Source organism: Aricia agestis, chromosome 11 (assembly GCF_905147365.1).
Source record: "Aricia agestis chromosome 11, ilAriAges1.1, whole genome shotgun sequence".
NCBI classification, from domain to species: Eukaryota; Metazoa; Arthropoda; class Insecta; order Lepidoptera; family Lycaenidae; genus Aricia; species Aricia agestis.
In genome coordinates, this window is record NC_056416.1 from 12,941,254 (window position 1) to 12,957,851 (window position 16,598).

Below are 16,598 nucleotides of genomic sequence, written 5' to 3' on the forward strand. Positions count from 1 at the left end.
CCCCAATTTTATAATAAAAAAAAAAAAAAAAAAAAAAAGCTTGAAGATTATAATATAAAATCACAACAGAGCGTAGTAAATTCTCGATTAATTTTATCAATAACTGCCGCACTGAGAGACAAATATTAAAACATTTTGACATAAGCCCTATACATGGTCTGTCAATCAGACCTCTTCATTAAAGTTTAAACATAATTAAATGTCTTTGAGTGCGGCCGTATGTGAATGGCTAAAAGAATTATTTTGAAACACAATTTATTCTTAACAAAATATTGCTGCTTTCATCCAACTCTCTTAAATATTTGATTACAAAAAACCTACCAGGCCTATCAGGGAAAATGTTATACAATATTTTTGTCGTACCGTTATCATAATATGACAAAGAAGGGTCTCAATATTTAATAAGTGCAAATTGACAACCCTGCACGCGCCGCGCATCACACGCCGCGTCTAATTGGTAATAGCAAACGCGGCGCGGCGAGATCAAAGTATCGCGCGTCTAATAAAACGTCACTAGCCATCGGGGCTGTCGCTCGCAGATTACTTGCGTCAAACACATCTAATTGTATTAGGACCTGCTCATGCTTTTCGGAATAACTCATCTAATAAAAGGACAATACTCGTTAATCTTTATTATTAATCCAGACGATTTTGACAAAATAAGGACCTACTAGCCTCCCAGTCGTAGCGTTGTCGACTGGACAATTTTCTACATTGACCGTAAGTGAATCACGTCTAGAAGTGGGCACACTTTTACGATTTAAAGACGAATGAACTAGACCGATATTGTGATAGTAAAATTTAGTAGGTGCGTGGAAAATTAACTGGGGTCCAATTTCTAGACTCTGACTAGCCGTCGATTTCTTACGTCAGTCCTGGCAACTATTTTTGCCACATTCTCAAGAACAATCATGACATCTAGTCAGAGCGCCAGCAATAGGCCATTTATCTATTAAGTTATATTTCTAGCTTTGATTTTTTAACAACCCAGAAACTTTTCTGGTCCTATAGGCTATGGTCAGTGCAGTAATATTTAGTAATTTTAAACTATAGCTTTGGTGAGTCATAAATAAAACATAGGGTTATATCCGCCGTGGAGGGGGTCCGGCCGCCATTATTGACTCTGGTCATGCATCATGGATAAGTCCAATGAATTACATTAGTACAAATAGAAAGGGTGCATACGGTTTATTTACAGACTAGATTTTTTTCCTTTTCGGAGATTTGGCGGACGAATCAATCACCAATCTTCATTGGATCGGAACAATATGTTTTAACTCTAGCAGAGTGAATGTGATCTGTAAACTTTTTACGATAGAAAGATTGCGTAGATAGACTTGGCTGTCCTTTTTTTTCATTTCATGTTTTTGATGAGATATATTAGTATTTGGTATACGAAAAAAAAAGCAATTATTATGTTTTTGTGCATTTCTCGTAATAAATAAATTTGAAATTAAGCATTCTATCATCATCACAACGATTTCTAATTCGTTCTTAAATTTTACACAGCTGACAGCGTTTCGGTGGGCTAAGGCCTGATTTATAATATAATATATATGAGTCCACGAGAACTAAAATCAAGAAACTCTTTGTTCAGATATTATAAGTCAGCTATTTCCCATTTAGCCAAGACACTTTACTACTCAATAGTGGTCTATAAAATATCCGATATCGTCAAGTCAAGAGTCGTCTGTTAGATTGTTATAGCCCCAGCCTCCCCCAACAATAGACAGTAGTAATAATATTAGAAAAACTCCTAAAAGCGGAGTTGACGCCATTTCGGTGTCCGGCTAGGTGCATTTTTTTATTTAATTCCGCAAATCCACCCCTACTTTGTTTTTGTAGGGTGACGCTGGCGTGTGGTGTAAGAGAATTAACTTATTTGCTTTTGATTGAAGGAAATTCTTTGGTTTTCCCGTTTTTCTTTCTGCCAATATGCTCTTATTTGTTCTGTGAGATACGATTGAACAAATAAAAAAAAATCGATTGAAAATATTTATCGAAAATTTTAACATTGAAGTATTTGTTTATATATTTTCTATCCCTTTACTTGTAAATTAGACACAAATAAATTCGTTTTTTCTGTATATGTTCCTCATTACAATAATATCTGCCTATTATAAAGATTTTACTAACTTACAGAACTTTACTAACTTAAAACCATTAAACTCGTACCACAACTAGAACGCCTAGTTCATTCTTTATTTAAATGACTTCTTTATCACCACACACTACAGCTATCCAAATCGCTGCCACATCTCATTTGCGCCATACACCACAAGTTTAGTGGAAATCAATACTTGACAGGCGCTTCAAATTACAGCTAAGCATTATGAGCTACATGTTATAATCTGCTAGGGGGTGTGCTTGAAGGAGCGCTACCCCTGCGGTTTCGTCGACGTCACACTTTCTTGACTCTAAATTCTTCTTTATGTTTTGTTTTGACAAACTCCTTTTTTAACCGACTTCCAAAAAGGAGGAGGTTATAGTATGTTCGGCTGTGGATACATATTTTTTTTGTATGTTCAACGATTACTCCGCCGTTTGTGAACCGATTTTCAAAATGTTTGTTTTGTTATATTAGGTTTCACTCCAATTTGGTCCCATTTTCATTGCAATACTTTTAGGGTGCGCATATATTAGTAAATAAACATTTTAACATTATAAATGCAAAAATGTGTCTGTCTGTCTGTCTCTCTGTTGCCTTTTCACGTCCAAACCACTGACCGATGTACGCGATTCCGCGATTTAGAGTAATCACCATAGTTATCATCAATTCATAGACGGTTATTACTTTTTTTTAATGGGCCAAACGCAAGTATCCAAGACGTCATCTGTCAAGATTGAAATGTCAACTTTACTTCGATATTTGGTATGAAGATACCTTGAGTCCTGGGAAAGGACATTCTAGGATACTTCTTACATCAGGAAAACGTACGGTTCCCGCGCGATAAAAGCGCGGGCGTCATCTTGTTACTCATAAATAACCATAAGTAGGTACGCATTGCCTTGACAGCTTGCTTCGGTTTTGTTGCTGTTTAAAAATAACTGTTTGACCGATTTTCAACTAAAGTATTTCTATTTAAAACTAAGTTTTCCTCGGGTAAACAACGGTTTAATCTTAATCCCATAACGCGCCAAGCTAACTCGCTGGATAAGATTATAACTGACAGCAATAGAATAAGTTTGACTGCATGGGAAGTTTGCCAAGCCGCAGCTGCATAGCTATCAGGTGCAAAATAACCATATTGATTCCTCAAATTGTAAGGTACTTTGGATTTAAACTCGTAGAGTATTCTTCTACTTCTGTGTTCAATTTGTATTTTTTAGCATTATTTCCTATATTGAGGTATTACCTTTTTATACTCCTTCAATTATTATTGTCTGTGTACAATCCTACAAGGATACTTTTTAAATTAGAACTAACGCAGCCATCTTGTGAATTGTTACTGAGTGACAGTAATTTCACACTAATGTATTATGTCATCCATGTATCATTTTGCACGTGGCCAAGTTATAAATTATATGTATTATCACTGCCAGTGTAATTTTGAGTGACAGTAGTTTCTCATCCTTTATGACATTGTCATCCTTGTAAAGCTGTATAGTGCTATAGAACTTTCAAACTGATACACTTTTATAAACAGGATGTAACATACTTAGTTCCTTTTCGACCTTGGCCGTTTTCATTTCAGTTTTATTTCAGTAATACGGTGTTCACATTTTCGTATTCCCTTAGGGAGAGGATTTTCGCGCCATTACTGTTTCCGAATTTCTCTTTCGCATTCCCAAAATTCTCACTTTAATGCCGAACTTTTACAAAGCATCAGCATTTTGTAGAGTACAATTACTTTACAATCTGTAGCGCTATTTTAAATGTGTTTCCTTTTTGTTTTGTTTTTTATTCCTTGGTAGTACTGTTATTCCTGTATTAAGTACAGGTTTGAAGTGTCTGGTCATCCATCCAGGTGATTTCGGTCCGGTTATTTTGTTTTCATATCAATCATATTTTATAGCTCATGTATGAAGAGTATCATAAAAATGTCGTCAGATTCATACATTTTCGCCGCATTTCATAACACACTAAAATATAACGGCAGGCGAGTTATTACTTATTGCTTAAAATATGAATGACTATGGTGTTCATATTTGCTAGCGCATAGTATATCTCTCAGTAGCATACATTAAGCAGATATATCGGTGACAGGTTTATGGTGACTGTGCAGATCACTCGCCGCGCCGTAGATTTATTATTATTTGAATAGTCATACGGAACATTAAAGGATTTATATTGATTCCTGTTTTTGCTTTTCCGAAAATTCCGCGCCAACTCCGTTTTGCCGCCATGTCAACGGCGACGGCGCCATCTTTACACGGATAACAAAACTTAAAAAAAAGAAATCACTCGCCGCAAAATTTTAAAATTAGAACACTCGGAGCGGAAGATGGAATATTTTTAAAATGTTTTTTCTATACAAATCAATTAGTTAAACCAAATAGACGCATTGTCTCTGCTGATCAGGGCGCTCGTTAAAAACAGCCAGCCGACCGTGCTGTGACCGGAGTTCCCTTGTTTAAGTCACTTCCAAACTTCGGCTTATGTACCGTCAGCAGTTTCAAACTATTGCCAATTTTGTATCGATTTTGATTATTGCTGCGGTCCATCATCATGATCGTTGTTAAGTTCTTTTTACCCATATAGAACCTATGAAGGTATTTTAGATAGTGCACTTATATTTTAAAATAAAGTAGACTTTATGCTGTTTACCAGAGGCAAATTGAACTATCGTGGTTCAAGAAACCCCATTTTCAGAGACAGCCATTTTAAAAAATGCATCTCGAAGGCGCCCGGGTTGTAATGCAGTTCCCGTGTCAGCGGGGATGTATGATTTACGGCGAGGCCACAATATGTGCGGCGCGGCGTTTCGAACCATTAAATTAGAGGTAACGGGACTTACAACAAACAATATAACTTCTCTGATAGTACATACAAATATACTATCATAAAAGTTGATTCCTAGGCAGTTGGCGGACCTACGTTATTTGGTCGCGTAGCGTTCCGTGGTCTAATGGTATAGAGCGCGGCTCTTGACTCGGAGGTCGTGGGTTCGATTCCCGCGTTGGAAACATGTTATTTCCAAGTTTGGGTAGGACAATGCAGGCTGATCACCTGATTGTCTGACAAGTAAGATGAGCCACGCGTCGGATGGGCATGTAAAAAGTTGGTCCTGCGCCTGATCTCTCGCCGGTCGTGTCGGTCTTCCGCCCCACTGGGTTATGAGAGTAAAGGAATAGAGAGTGCGCTTGTGTACTGCGCACACACTTGGGCACTATAAAATTACTCCTGCGTAGCTGGCCTGGTTTCAATGAAACCGGCCACCGTCACCGAAACCGGTGTGGGAGCTATTATTATTATTTGGTCGCGTTGTGACGTCAAACCCAGCCGATCAAATGACGTAGGTCCGTCAACTGCCTATGAATCAATTTCCTTGATGGTACCTTGATGATACTGGAAAATATAACTAGGTATATCACAAGATTGTATGACACACCGTTTGAATTGGGTTCTATTTAACCGTAAGTATGGGACGAAAGTATTCGCTACAGTTTTCCAAATATCCGAAACGAAAAACGCAAGTAACCGCTCTACCGCATCGCTCGAACTAATAGCCATACATCAAGAAAGACGCGAACTTTAAACACTATTAAAATCCTCTGACAAGTATGATTTATATCGTTCAAGTTGAACGATATTCACTTTTCGAAAGTGAAACATTAAAAGAAGTTTCATCAAACTTTGTAGATTCTGTAGACTTTACAAAGTTTCTAAGTCGATACATTTTACAGAAAATACCTATTAGCATACAAGTAATGAATAACATTGGACAATCTACAATATGTAGAAACACCTCTAAATTTCACGTGGGAGAGCCATGCTTCGGCACGAATGGGCCGGCTCGACCGGATAAATACCACGTTCTCACAGAAAACCGGCGTGAAACAGCGCTTGCGTTGTGTTTCGCCGAGTGAGTGAGTTTACCGGAGGCCCAATCCCCTAACCCCTACCCTATTCCCTTCCCTACCCTCAACTATTCCCTTCCCTTCCCTTCCCTACCCTCAACTATTCCCTTCCCTTCCCTTCCCTACCCTCCCCTATTACCCTATTCCCTCTTAAAAGGCCGGCAACGCACTTGCAGCTCTTCTGATGCTGCGAGTGTCCATGGGCGACGGAAGTTGCTTTCCATCAGGTGACCCATTTGCTCGTTTGCCCCCTTATTTCATAAAAAAAAAATATGTTACAGCCTTAAACATTGAATTTTGAACTCTAGGTAGAGAAGTGGTCTTAAGGCATATTATGATGGGTGGCATTTTAACATACAGACTAATCAATAGCCAGGAGAAACAATTTATATCTAACAATACGAAATATTAAAAAAAAATCGTTTCTGTTTCAAACTTGACAGATTTGTACAACTTACTTTGAGTTAGTGACCGCTAGATTCAATTCACAGCACTCAATCGATTTGTTACCGTAAAATGGCTGAGCGCAACACTAGATCACTCAACTAGGGTTGTGCATTTTATGTGCCTCGTTATCGATACAATGCGGTTGTAAATATGACTCGTAAATATATAATTTACGACTCGCGTTTCTGCTGACACTACCCACTCTCCTGGGATTATAACCCTCAGAGCGGGATCTTAGTAAATAGTGTTTTTCCTGTCCTCTACTTTAAACCGTTGGTATTCTACTTGGAGAGATTTTCCGAAGTTGGGGTGAAATGAATTATGATTGAATGATGGCAGCGTCTTAGGTGAATTTTGATGGAGATTTTGTGTTTGTATTATAGGAATACAAAGGCCCTTCGCATTTGAGATTCATATTGTGTAACTGTGCGTAGGGGTCTTTTTGATTTTAAAATAGCAAGAAGGCAGTGAATACGCTGTTAGCTGTTATTATTTATATCATAATCTCGACGTATTTTGGATTAAGTACTAAAATACGGTAAGATTTGCAAACTACAGTACTAAAATATAATATATTTAGAACTAGATGACGCCCGCAACTTGCGCCGAAATTCGATTATTGCGCAAGAACCGTACATTTTTCCGGAACAAAAAGGATCGTCATTCCTCGGGACTCAAAGTATCTCCATACCGAATTTCAGCTAAATCGGTTCAGTGGTTTGGGCGTGAAGAGGTAACAGACAGACAGACACACTTTCGCATTTATAATATTACCTAGTATGTATTATAAATCCAAAAACTTTGTTAACTATTTTATTACAAACTGACAGTTAAAATTAATGAGATATGTGTCGCGATTGAAAATGAAATTTACAGGTAAATTCTTAGCCAAATTAGGAGTTGTTTAATTAAATTATGCAATAAATAGTTGCGGTATTCTGATTACATGGCAACAGAGTCTCAAATCAGTGTCGATATCAGGGTCTTCCCTATCGAATTCCACGATAATTAGCCCTTCGGTTCAATCAAGGGTCGGGGCAATGCGGTTTGTCCGTTCAGCTAAATGGGCGAATTCGTAGCCAATCCTTTGATATTCGTAAAATGTATCTTTATACGAACCTGCAATTAAGAGCCAACATTAATTATAGTGATGCGGAAACAGACTTTAATTTGTAAGCTTACATCCCTTTTCAGAGATAATGTGAGTTAACAGATTGAAATTCGATTTCACATAGTTTTGCACCTTTAATATGGAAATAAAATGCCTGATATTATTACCTAATTGTTAGTTCGTCCCTTTAATCTATAAATGAAAAGTTCGTTTATAATTTTTAAACCAGCAAACACATAAATACTACTTCAGCAAGATTAAAGGGTGTGTGTAGCAGATAGCTATAAATAAGATCAAAACTCCACCTTCGTCGTCGGAATATCATAAAACAACTCCACAGCCTCCGTAGCAAAAAATCTATCACCGGTACTCGAAACCACTCGAACCACTACAGTGCACGTAGGTTTCCACAAATACGACTTCCGATGCAGGATTTAATCTCGATATAATGATAATACATGGGATTCTTCACCTCATCTCGTTTCATCGATATATCGATCTGCACTCAAGAACAACACTAGTCTGAGTTTGGAATTTTAATATTTTGAATGAGGAATTCTAGTTTTTTATAAGTCTAATTTTACTCGTTTTCGAAGTAATTATACAAAAGCTTTTCAGTTTCTAATTGCAAAAAGTTCCGTTGCAACTTTCTTGCTTTCAATGGATGCTATTGATTCCGAATTGATTAATTGGATTCGAAAAAATCCCTAACATTACGTCGCTATTACATTATACAAAGGAGATTACTGGGGGTCATCGGTTCGATTCCCGTGCAGTTGTTATTTAAGCCAATAGTGTATTCACTATTGTCCATATGTGCGATTTTATCATAATATAGGGTGGTATACCCTACATGGTAAAATGGTGACTCACTAGTCAACATTTTGCCATGAAGGGGCTTGCTGTTGGGTTAGATCGTTGTCAGTGTCTATTGAAAAGATTTTTTTAAGGTAGCGAAACAAAATTATTTGAAGAACTAAAAGAATTACGAAATGAGCAGACAGACAGCCTGATGACAAATAAAACTCACGAAGAGTCGCGACTTGCGAGTTGCGGCTAGAGGTTTTCAAAACCTTACTGGTCTTACTCTTACTTGTTGTAACTTAAGCACTAGTATGTTGTGTAAGTACTACTTCAACTTATTTAAGTACTAAAATATCTATCCCGTGCACTAGGTTCAAGAGATTTTCAGACCCCTTGTGACACGTGTCTACGCTGCTCCTTTCCTCTTGCCCTAGATGAGTGTCTTCAAGCTTGTTTTCAACCTACCCCTTCCATGTAGTATTCTTAATTTATTTCAGCGTGTACCTCGTTTGACCTTATGTAAACATTTCGTAAGGGCTCCCCTGGGCCCTACCTAATTCACCGGCTAAAGACGACACGCGCCGCGCACGTGGCGTCATTTCTCGTCATGACGTCATCAACATACGCCAAAATAAGATGACAAATCAATGGATTTCGTTTCCGAAATTATTGCTTTATTGTGTGACATTAAGAGAGTTACTTATTGTATCAAAGCTAAAAGTTATGTGTACTTTTTAGGTACCTAATAGGGACATTTATTTATATATTTTTGTACCTGTTTATTAATGTTCAGAATTTAAATCCTTAAAGTAGATCATACTTGTAGTAGACCGCCAGCTTTTCTTTACTAAGGCTAATAGTAAACACCCCAAAACAAGAAGGCAACTGTGGTAACATTTATAACCAGCCCCAGCCTCCTGTTCTTGACATTTTCTCATCAGATTTATTCATAAACAAACAAACAAGTACAATATTTATCAAATATTTGCCAAGTTCGTGTGTTTCCCCTTTAGGGGAGCATTTAATACCTAACGCCTAAGTAAACTGTGATGCCTAAGTGGGGTAGTTGTCAATAAGGGACGTTTGGCTTTAAATTAAGGAGGGTCTTTTGAAATTTTTCGCAGGCCGTCTGTTTGATGTGTTCCAATATTGTATGCAAATTGATGAATCTTTTACGCGTTAGCAGATATTTGCATTTCAACGATTATTTCACTGACTTCTATTTTACATTGTACTGCTACATAAATGTGTTTCCAAACAATGTTGTTTATTCCTTGCTTGTCTTTTAATATTAAGAAATTAGTTTTAATTTCCGTACTTTATCATCTAGATTTCTATGGCCTAAGCTACGAAGCTAGTCTCAAAGTGTATGTTAATTTACAAAATCTTTTTATAATGATTAATACTTAAATGTTGACTTAACAGTTACACTTACATTTACTTAAAAGTGGTTTTGACTATAGTTTTATTCTTCAATACAGCAATGGTTTGTTTTCAATTTTGTTTTCTAAAGGACACAATAATAATAGCTCCCACACCGGTTTCGGTGACGGTGGCCGGTTTCATTGAAACCAGGCCAGCTACGCAGGAGTAATTTTATAGTGCCCAAGTGTGTGCGCAGTACACAAGAGCACTCTCTATTCCTTTACTCTCATAACCCAGTGGGACGGAAGACCGACACGACCGGTGAGAGATCAGGCGCAGGACCGACTTTTTACATGCCCATCCGACGCATGGATCATCTTACTTGTCAGACAATCAGGTGATCAGCCTGCATTGTCCTAACCAAACTTGGAAATAACATGTTTCCAACGCGGGAATCGAACCCACGACCTCCGAGTCAAGAGCCGCGCTCTATACCACTAGACCACGGAGGCGTTATTTTCTAAATCAGCTTGCAAGTAATTTTCAATTCCAACGTTTGTGTTTTATAAAAACAAGTATACATCATGCCTCTTTCTCAAAGTTGGGTAATCTATCACTGCCGACTTCACTCTACAAGGTACTCTTGATGCTTCTCAGATATTTTCAACGTTATTTGAGACTTTATTAATAACTTTGTGAAGCGATACTTTTACAAATTTAAATTCTGCAAAAAAATATTGCTTGAATTATTTTAAACTATAAAAATGGGAGTTTTGCCGGAAATGTGAAAGAGTGATGTTGTGTTTTTGTATTATTTTCCTAAAATTGTGTTAACTGGGTTTTTAATGTATAATATTGACACCAGTAGGATATTAACCATTAGATATTCGTTTTCATGCACAAGTTAAGAAAATGATGCAATATCCAGAAACTTGCTATTTTGTATTCCCTCCAAAACTCCATCGAAAGTTTCAGTAAAGCGTCTACCACTTTACTGAATCGACCGACTTGACTTCTTGACTGTATTGACTTTTACTTAGACTTTGACTTTAGACCTGACGATATTAGAAAACAATGCTGAAAATTGTTCTATACTAAAACAATGGAGGGACCACCACCAAGAAGAAAAAAAAAACCTTAATTTGTCTGTGGCACAACATACGCATCATTTGTGTCAAGTTGCCAAAAAAGAAGAAAAAGAAAGAAAAAAATGACGCATAATAAAGATATATGTACTTTGATTTGGGAAACGTTATCAATTAACAGTTTATTATTCGTTATTAAATTATGTATTTATAGGTTAGTTTTTTTTTATTTCGATGACGACGGCCATATAATATTATCTAGTACGTTTTATTTATCAACTTTGACCCTCGAGTGCTTTCATTACTGATTGCAATAACACTTTACGTCCATGAAATTGATTTCATACAACATCTGGTGGTCAAATTAAACACAAACACGTCGACAGCCGATGAATACGGCGTGGGTGTGGGGAGCTGTCACTTGGCTGTCAATTTGACAGGTGACTAGTGACTCCCGCCGAAATTAAAGACGGCTCTATTAAATATTTGATGTTATTGTTTCCGTTCGTCAATAATAATTATTTTAGGTATTAAATTTTTATGGAAGGAATCTAGTTTTAGTTTTACAGAGGAGAACTTTATGAAGTATTTTATAAGGCATATATTTTTTCTAATGAGCAAGATTTCTTGGAGGAAAAGTCCTGGGTAGGGAATAAAAATCCTTGAAACATAAAGATTAAAGTTAGCTAAAAAGTCTTGATAAGTAAGAAGATTTTAAATAATTAAGTTGTACGTCAATAAGTAACAAATATGGTTTGGAACAAACTAAGTGTCTTATATTTTCGTTTCAGTCAGGAATAGACTGACATGAGACAAACCAAGCGTTGAACAAACGTCTCAGTTATTAATGGACTATGCGTTTAAATGAACATTTACATTTTTAAAACATTCTTCCTTTTTTTTGAGGAAGAGCACCTTCTTACTTGAACACACTGGTGTTTTTAAGACGTAAGAAACGGTTGTAATATGTTCTGAGTTCCTAACAAATAATTATACTTCTTTGTACTTAAGGGGGCGACTAACCCTAAAGTGTCAATTTTAGAATTCATTTTTATACTTGAAAATAAGCCCCGAATTGTTTCATTTTCTAAAATTAGATACTACATTATATTTCCGAGAATTCGATCTGAGCAAAAACACGATATCTTAAAATTTTCTCGATAGAAAAAATCACAAAGATGCATCTAATTTTCACGAATTTTTCATTTATTGCCATAACCGTGCATTGAACTAAGTTAATATTTTAACACATTGTATAAAATTCTATCATTGAGAGATCGACCTAGCAGATTTTTAAAATGTTGTATATTTATCGAGTTATTGAGAAAAAACTAATTTGGCGATGAATCCGCGTCGTTCTTTTTCACCTGGCATATGAAAAACGGGCGTGAGTGTGAAGAGAGAAGGACGATGTTTGATTTTTGGGGTTAGTCGCCCTCTTTTTGCAAAAAAATTTAATCAAGCTATAACACTTTGTTCCACAACTAAATTGAACATGAATTTTTTTTTATTATAAATTGTTTACTTCATGTCTCTACATCTTGTGAATTAAGCCTTTCCTTAAAGCATTAAAAAATACCAACGCACGGCTTAATATTTCTTTATCCTATAATCCTTCCCAAAGTTGTGTGTCTGGGCCTTATTTTTCTTCATTACTGGACTAAGTTCCGCCTTCCGATCCGCCGGGACCGAATGAACCGCCAAGATACGGCCAGACTAATTTTCAATTAAAACTTCATCAAACTTTAAGTTACAAACCTAAGATGGTGGTCAATTTTCAGGCGCTAGCGTAATGAATTAATCTGCTTATGAGCTAGTTATGGACTTAACTATTTTTTCCCCAATTTTTCCTAATCCTGGATACCTTACTACTTAAAAGAGATTAATTTTACAGATGAGTCGATTATTCTTAAAAGTTTCGAATTAAGAATTTTATTTGCATAGTCAATGATAACAAAATAAGACGGGGTTTTTTTTTTTTTTTTTTTAATGAAATAAGGGGGCAAACGAGCAAACGGGTCACCTGATGGAAAGCAACATCCATCGCCCATGGACACTCGCAGCATAAGAAGAGCTGCAAGTGCGTTGCCGGCCTTTTAAGAGGGAAATGGGGTAATAGGGGAGGGAAGGGAAGGGAACAGGGGAAGGTAGGGAGGGGAAGGGAATAGGTTAGGGGATTGGGCCTCCGGTAAACTCACTCACTCGGCGAAACACAGCGCAAGCGCTGTTTCACGCCGGTTTTCTGTGAGAACGTGGTATTTCTCCGGTCGAGCCGGCCCATTCGTGCCGAAGCATGGCTCTCCCACGTTTTCACAATGTGGAAATTTATGTCATAACAAAAATTATTATAATATAATATAAGTTAGAAGGATTATAATATTATTATAATCCTTCTAACTTATATTATATTGTAATCCTTCTTTGGCTACTATTAACAAATAAACTTATGTTAGATTAATTGTCTGCATTTATCGTGCCAATGAATGAATTGCCCATAAAAAAGCATATACATATTGCTGAAAGAAAGATATATATTCGGCATATTTAATCCAAAATTTCTTACACCAATAACATGGAGCAACCGCGAGATAAAATCCCGCCCAAACGCAGGTAACGCTGATAGCGGTAATGGCGAACGCTAATGTTTGTTTGGCCCATTAATTGCGGGTAGTGATCCTGATAATGAGCGAGTGTTCATAGTTTATGATATTAGGACTGTAATAATATGATTCACTTTTGCTTTTGGTAAGAGTAATGCTACGAAAGTAACAGAGGATGTAGAATTGAAGAATTGTCACTTATAATACCACAAGAGCTTCAAAATTATCGGGTATTTCCCGATAGGTTCGTTGCAAACAAATGAAGGAGTCAAGTTTTTCAGGTTAAAAAATCACGAGCGCGAAGCGCGAGTGATTTTTCCTGAAAAACTTGACGACTTTATTTGTTTGCAGGGAACCTTGAGGGAAATGCCAGATAATTTTGAAGCTCGTGTGGTATTCGGGGGATTATTTTTCCGTCCCAAATGTCGGCCAATAGAATTAGAATTTGTTTTTTATATATAGCAACTACCAGAGAAAATTTTCAAAAAATTATCAGTATAATACCATGTAGGTTGTACCACGTGACGTCGAATGGTGCAATTCTATTGGTCGATATTTGGGTCGGAAAAATAATCAACTTAAAATCATTTTGTGATCTGAAATATTTTTTGTTACTAGCAAGAACTAGTAAAAACTTTGAAATATTTAGATTTTAGTGTACAATGGCTTTAATTGAAATTAACTCTAATTAAGGCTTAAGTTATAACGAATACTCAATACTCAATCGTATACTCCGTGAGGTACTAAAATGGCGCCAGACATTCGTACAATATTATCGACGGATCAAAAAACAAGTGAAATCTGTTCAAAGAGCTGTAACGTCGTTCGGCGTCAGGAATGGCGGACGGCGGCGAAATTGGATTTTTATCGTGACGATAAAGTATCAGAGGCCGTCAGACGCAGGCAGGGCCTGTGATAAGCTATTAAATATTAATGTAAAAACGACACACGGTAACGAATTTCACCTTTGAAGATGAGCTTTTGTGCAAAAATGTAAAAAATTTAATAGATTCTGAAGTTACTGTCTTTGTTCTTAAGAATATAATATTTTTGCAATTCTAGCTACTAAAGACAATGATGTCTAGTCGTATATGTTTGCTCTTAGTTCCCCTGAAGTTCTATTGATGTCAAATTGAATACGTAAATAACTCCATGATTGGAGAGACGCGTTTAATTTTGCTCATCCCCTATTATCGTCGACATCATAGTTAAGAATATTTTTGTAATTCTAGCTATTAAAGACAATGCTGTCTAGTCGTATTGCTCTTAGTCTCCCTGAAGTTCTATTGATATCAAATTGAATACGTAAATAACTCCATGATTAGAGAGACACATTAAATTTTACTCATCATCATCATCGTCACCACCATAACTGTCTCTTATTTCTATCTCTGGTTCTATTGATGTCAAATTGAATATGTAGATAAGTCCATGATTTTAGAGACACATATTTTAATCATCATTGACGTCATCATCATCATCATCATCATCATCACTATCACCAACTCTATCTCTCCTCTTTCTTGCAGCGCGAGGGTGCGGCGCGCAACGATGCGGAGCGGGAGCGGCGCGCGCGCGGCGACTGGGAGGCTCGGGCCCGCGCCGCCGAGACCGACGCCGCGCGTCTGGCCGGCAAGCTGCATGCTGCGCAACGGGAGATTGCCAGGTAAGCCAGATTCCATGAACCTGCTAGTTCATTGAACTCCAACTTGACTGGTCACACTCTCGCGTGCTAGATACTGTATGTAGTATGTACTCCTCCCGGCCTGCCAGTTGTATGAGCTCAATCTTGACTGGTGTCTTCAATCAATCTTGAGTGGCCACTGGTCACGCTCCCGCGTGTTTTGATACTATTCTCATAGTCCTAAGTCCCTGGTACATGTGGTAGGTATATGAAATAATATAATATAAAATAATATATATAAATCTCGGAATCGGCTCCAACGATTTTCATTAAATTTAGTATATAGCGAGGGCGATAAATCGATCTAGCTAGGAATCATTTTCAGAAAATGTCTTTTTATTCGTGTTTTATCGATAATCGATAAACTGAAAAATATGACTCTTCCTGACATCTATTGGCGAATAAAATACTATTTTGTTAGCAACTAATTGTTTTAACGACCAGCAGATGGCGTTATTAAGTAACACGAAGTCAATGAGTGTTAGCTATACCGAGCAAAGCTCGGTCATCCAGGTACTTCATTATTAAACGACAAAATCAAAAGTGCCGTCGACCGTCGTACCGAGTGAAATGTATAACTTATAACTACAATGGAAACATAACATGAAGCTGTAATCATCTTAGGCTGAAAGAGGTCCCAATTTTGTTCAATCTATTTGTGAACATGAATATACTGAACAATCTTGAACACCCAAAGCTTGTTCAGATCTAACATAATATGTAAATATCAACACAGATTTGGTATCATTAAATGAATTGAAATGCATCAATTCTTACGCCGCTCATGAAACACAATAACTTTTATAGCAACTAAGCACTTCATAGATAATTAAGAACGCATTTTAGGTACTTTTGACATCTATTTAAAACTCAGAAATACTTTACGAACTCTAATCTCTGACACGCCGCCGTAAAAATTTAGGAGAAAGTCCTCATTCACTTTCCTGAATTGAGTTGCATTCGTCCTTTTCTTTTGTGACGGACAGAGGGTGAAGTTCAGTCGTGCGAGGTAATACTTTGTGTTGGGAATCGTCACTACAAATGGTCATTGTGACAGAAATGAGGACATCCCTAATTCGATGACTATTGTGCCTTCGCATGATGAAATTCAGGGACACAAGTTTTTGTGTAGCAGAAGGTGCAATAAAATGAAGTAAGCAATTGATATTGATCACACATAATAGAGCATAACGAAACCTCTAAATTGCATTATTTTAGACGAGATGTTTTTAAAATCGAAACTAAAACAGAAAAGACCAATATGTATTAACGCGTCTGAGAATAGGCCATACCAACGCATCTCATGTCCATTATATCACGAAAGGCACTCCTAAGACTTGTCTTAGATGTAGCTCACCCTTCTCCGTCAAACATGTTTCATTTAAATGTACTAGTTATAATTCTGAAAGACAAATGTTTAACCTTAACAGTGATAGACATCTTCTATTATTAATAAGTGATCCTGATAATATGTGTTTTAA

The 16,598-nt window shown here is 36.9% G+C and overlaps 1 protein-coding gene across 4 annotated transcripts in view; it reads left to right on the top strand.

Annotated features, from left to right (window-relative positions):
* The window catches only part of LOC121732073, a 325,970-nt gene that overhangs the window by 167,490 nt on the left and 141,882 nt on the right, over positions 1 to 16,598 (top strand). For all 4 annotated transcript variants that reach the window (XM_042121855.1, XM_042121854.1, XM_042121856.1 and 1 more), the window contains one exon: positions 14,963 to 15,099. In XM_042121855.1, coding sequence (XP_041977789.1) covers positions 14,963 to 15,099 — 137 coding nt within the window. The remainder of the gene's footprint in view (positions 1 to 14,962; positions 15,100 to 16,598) is intronic.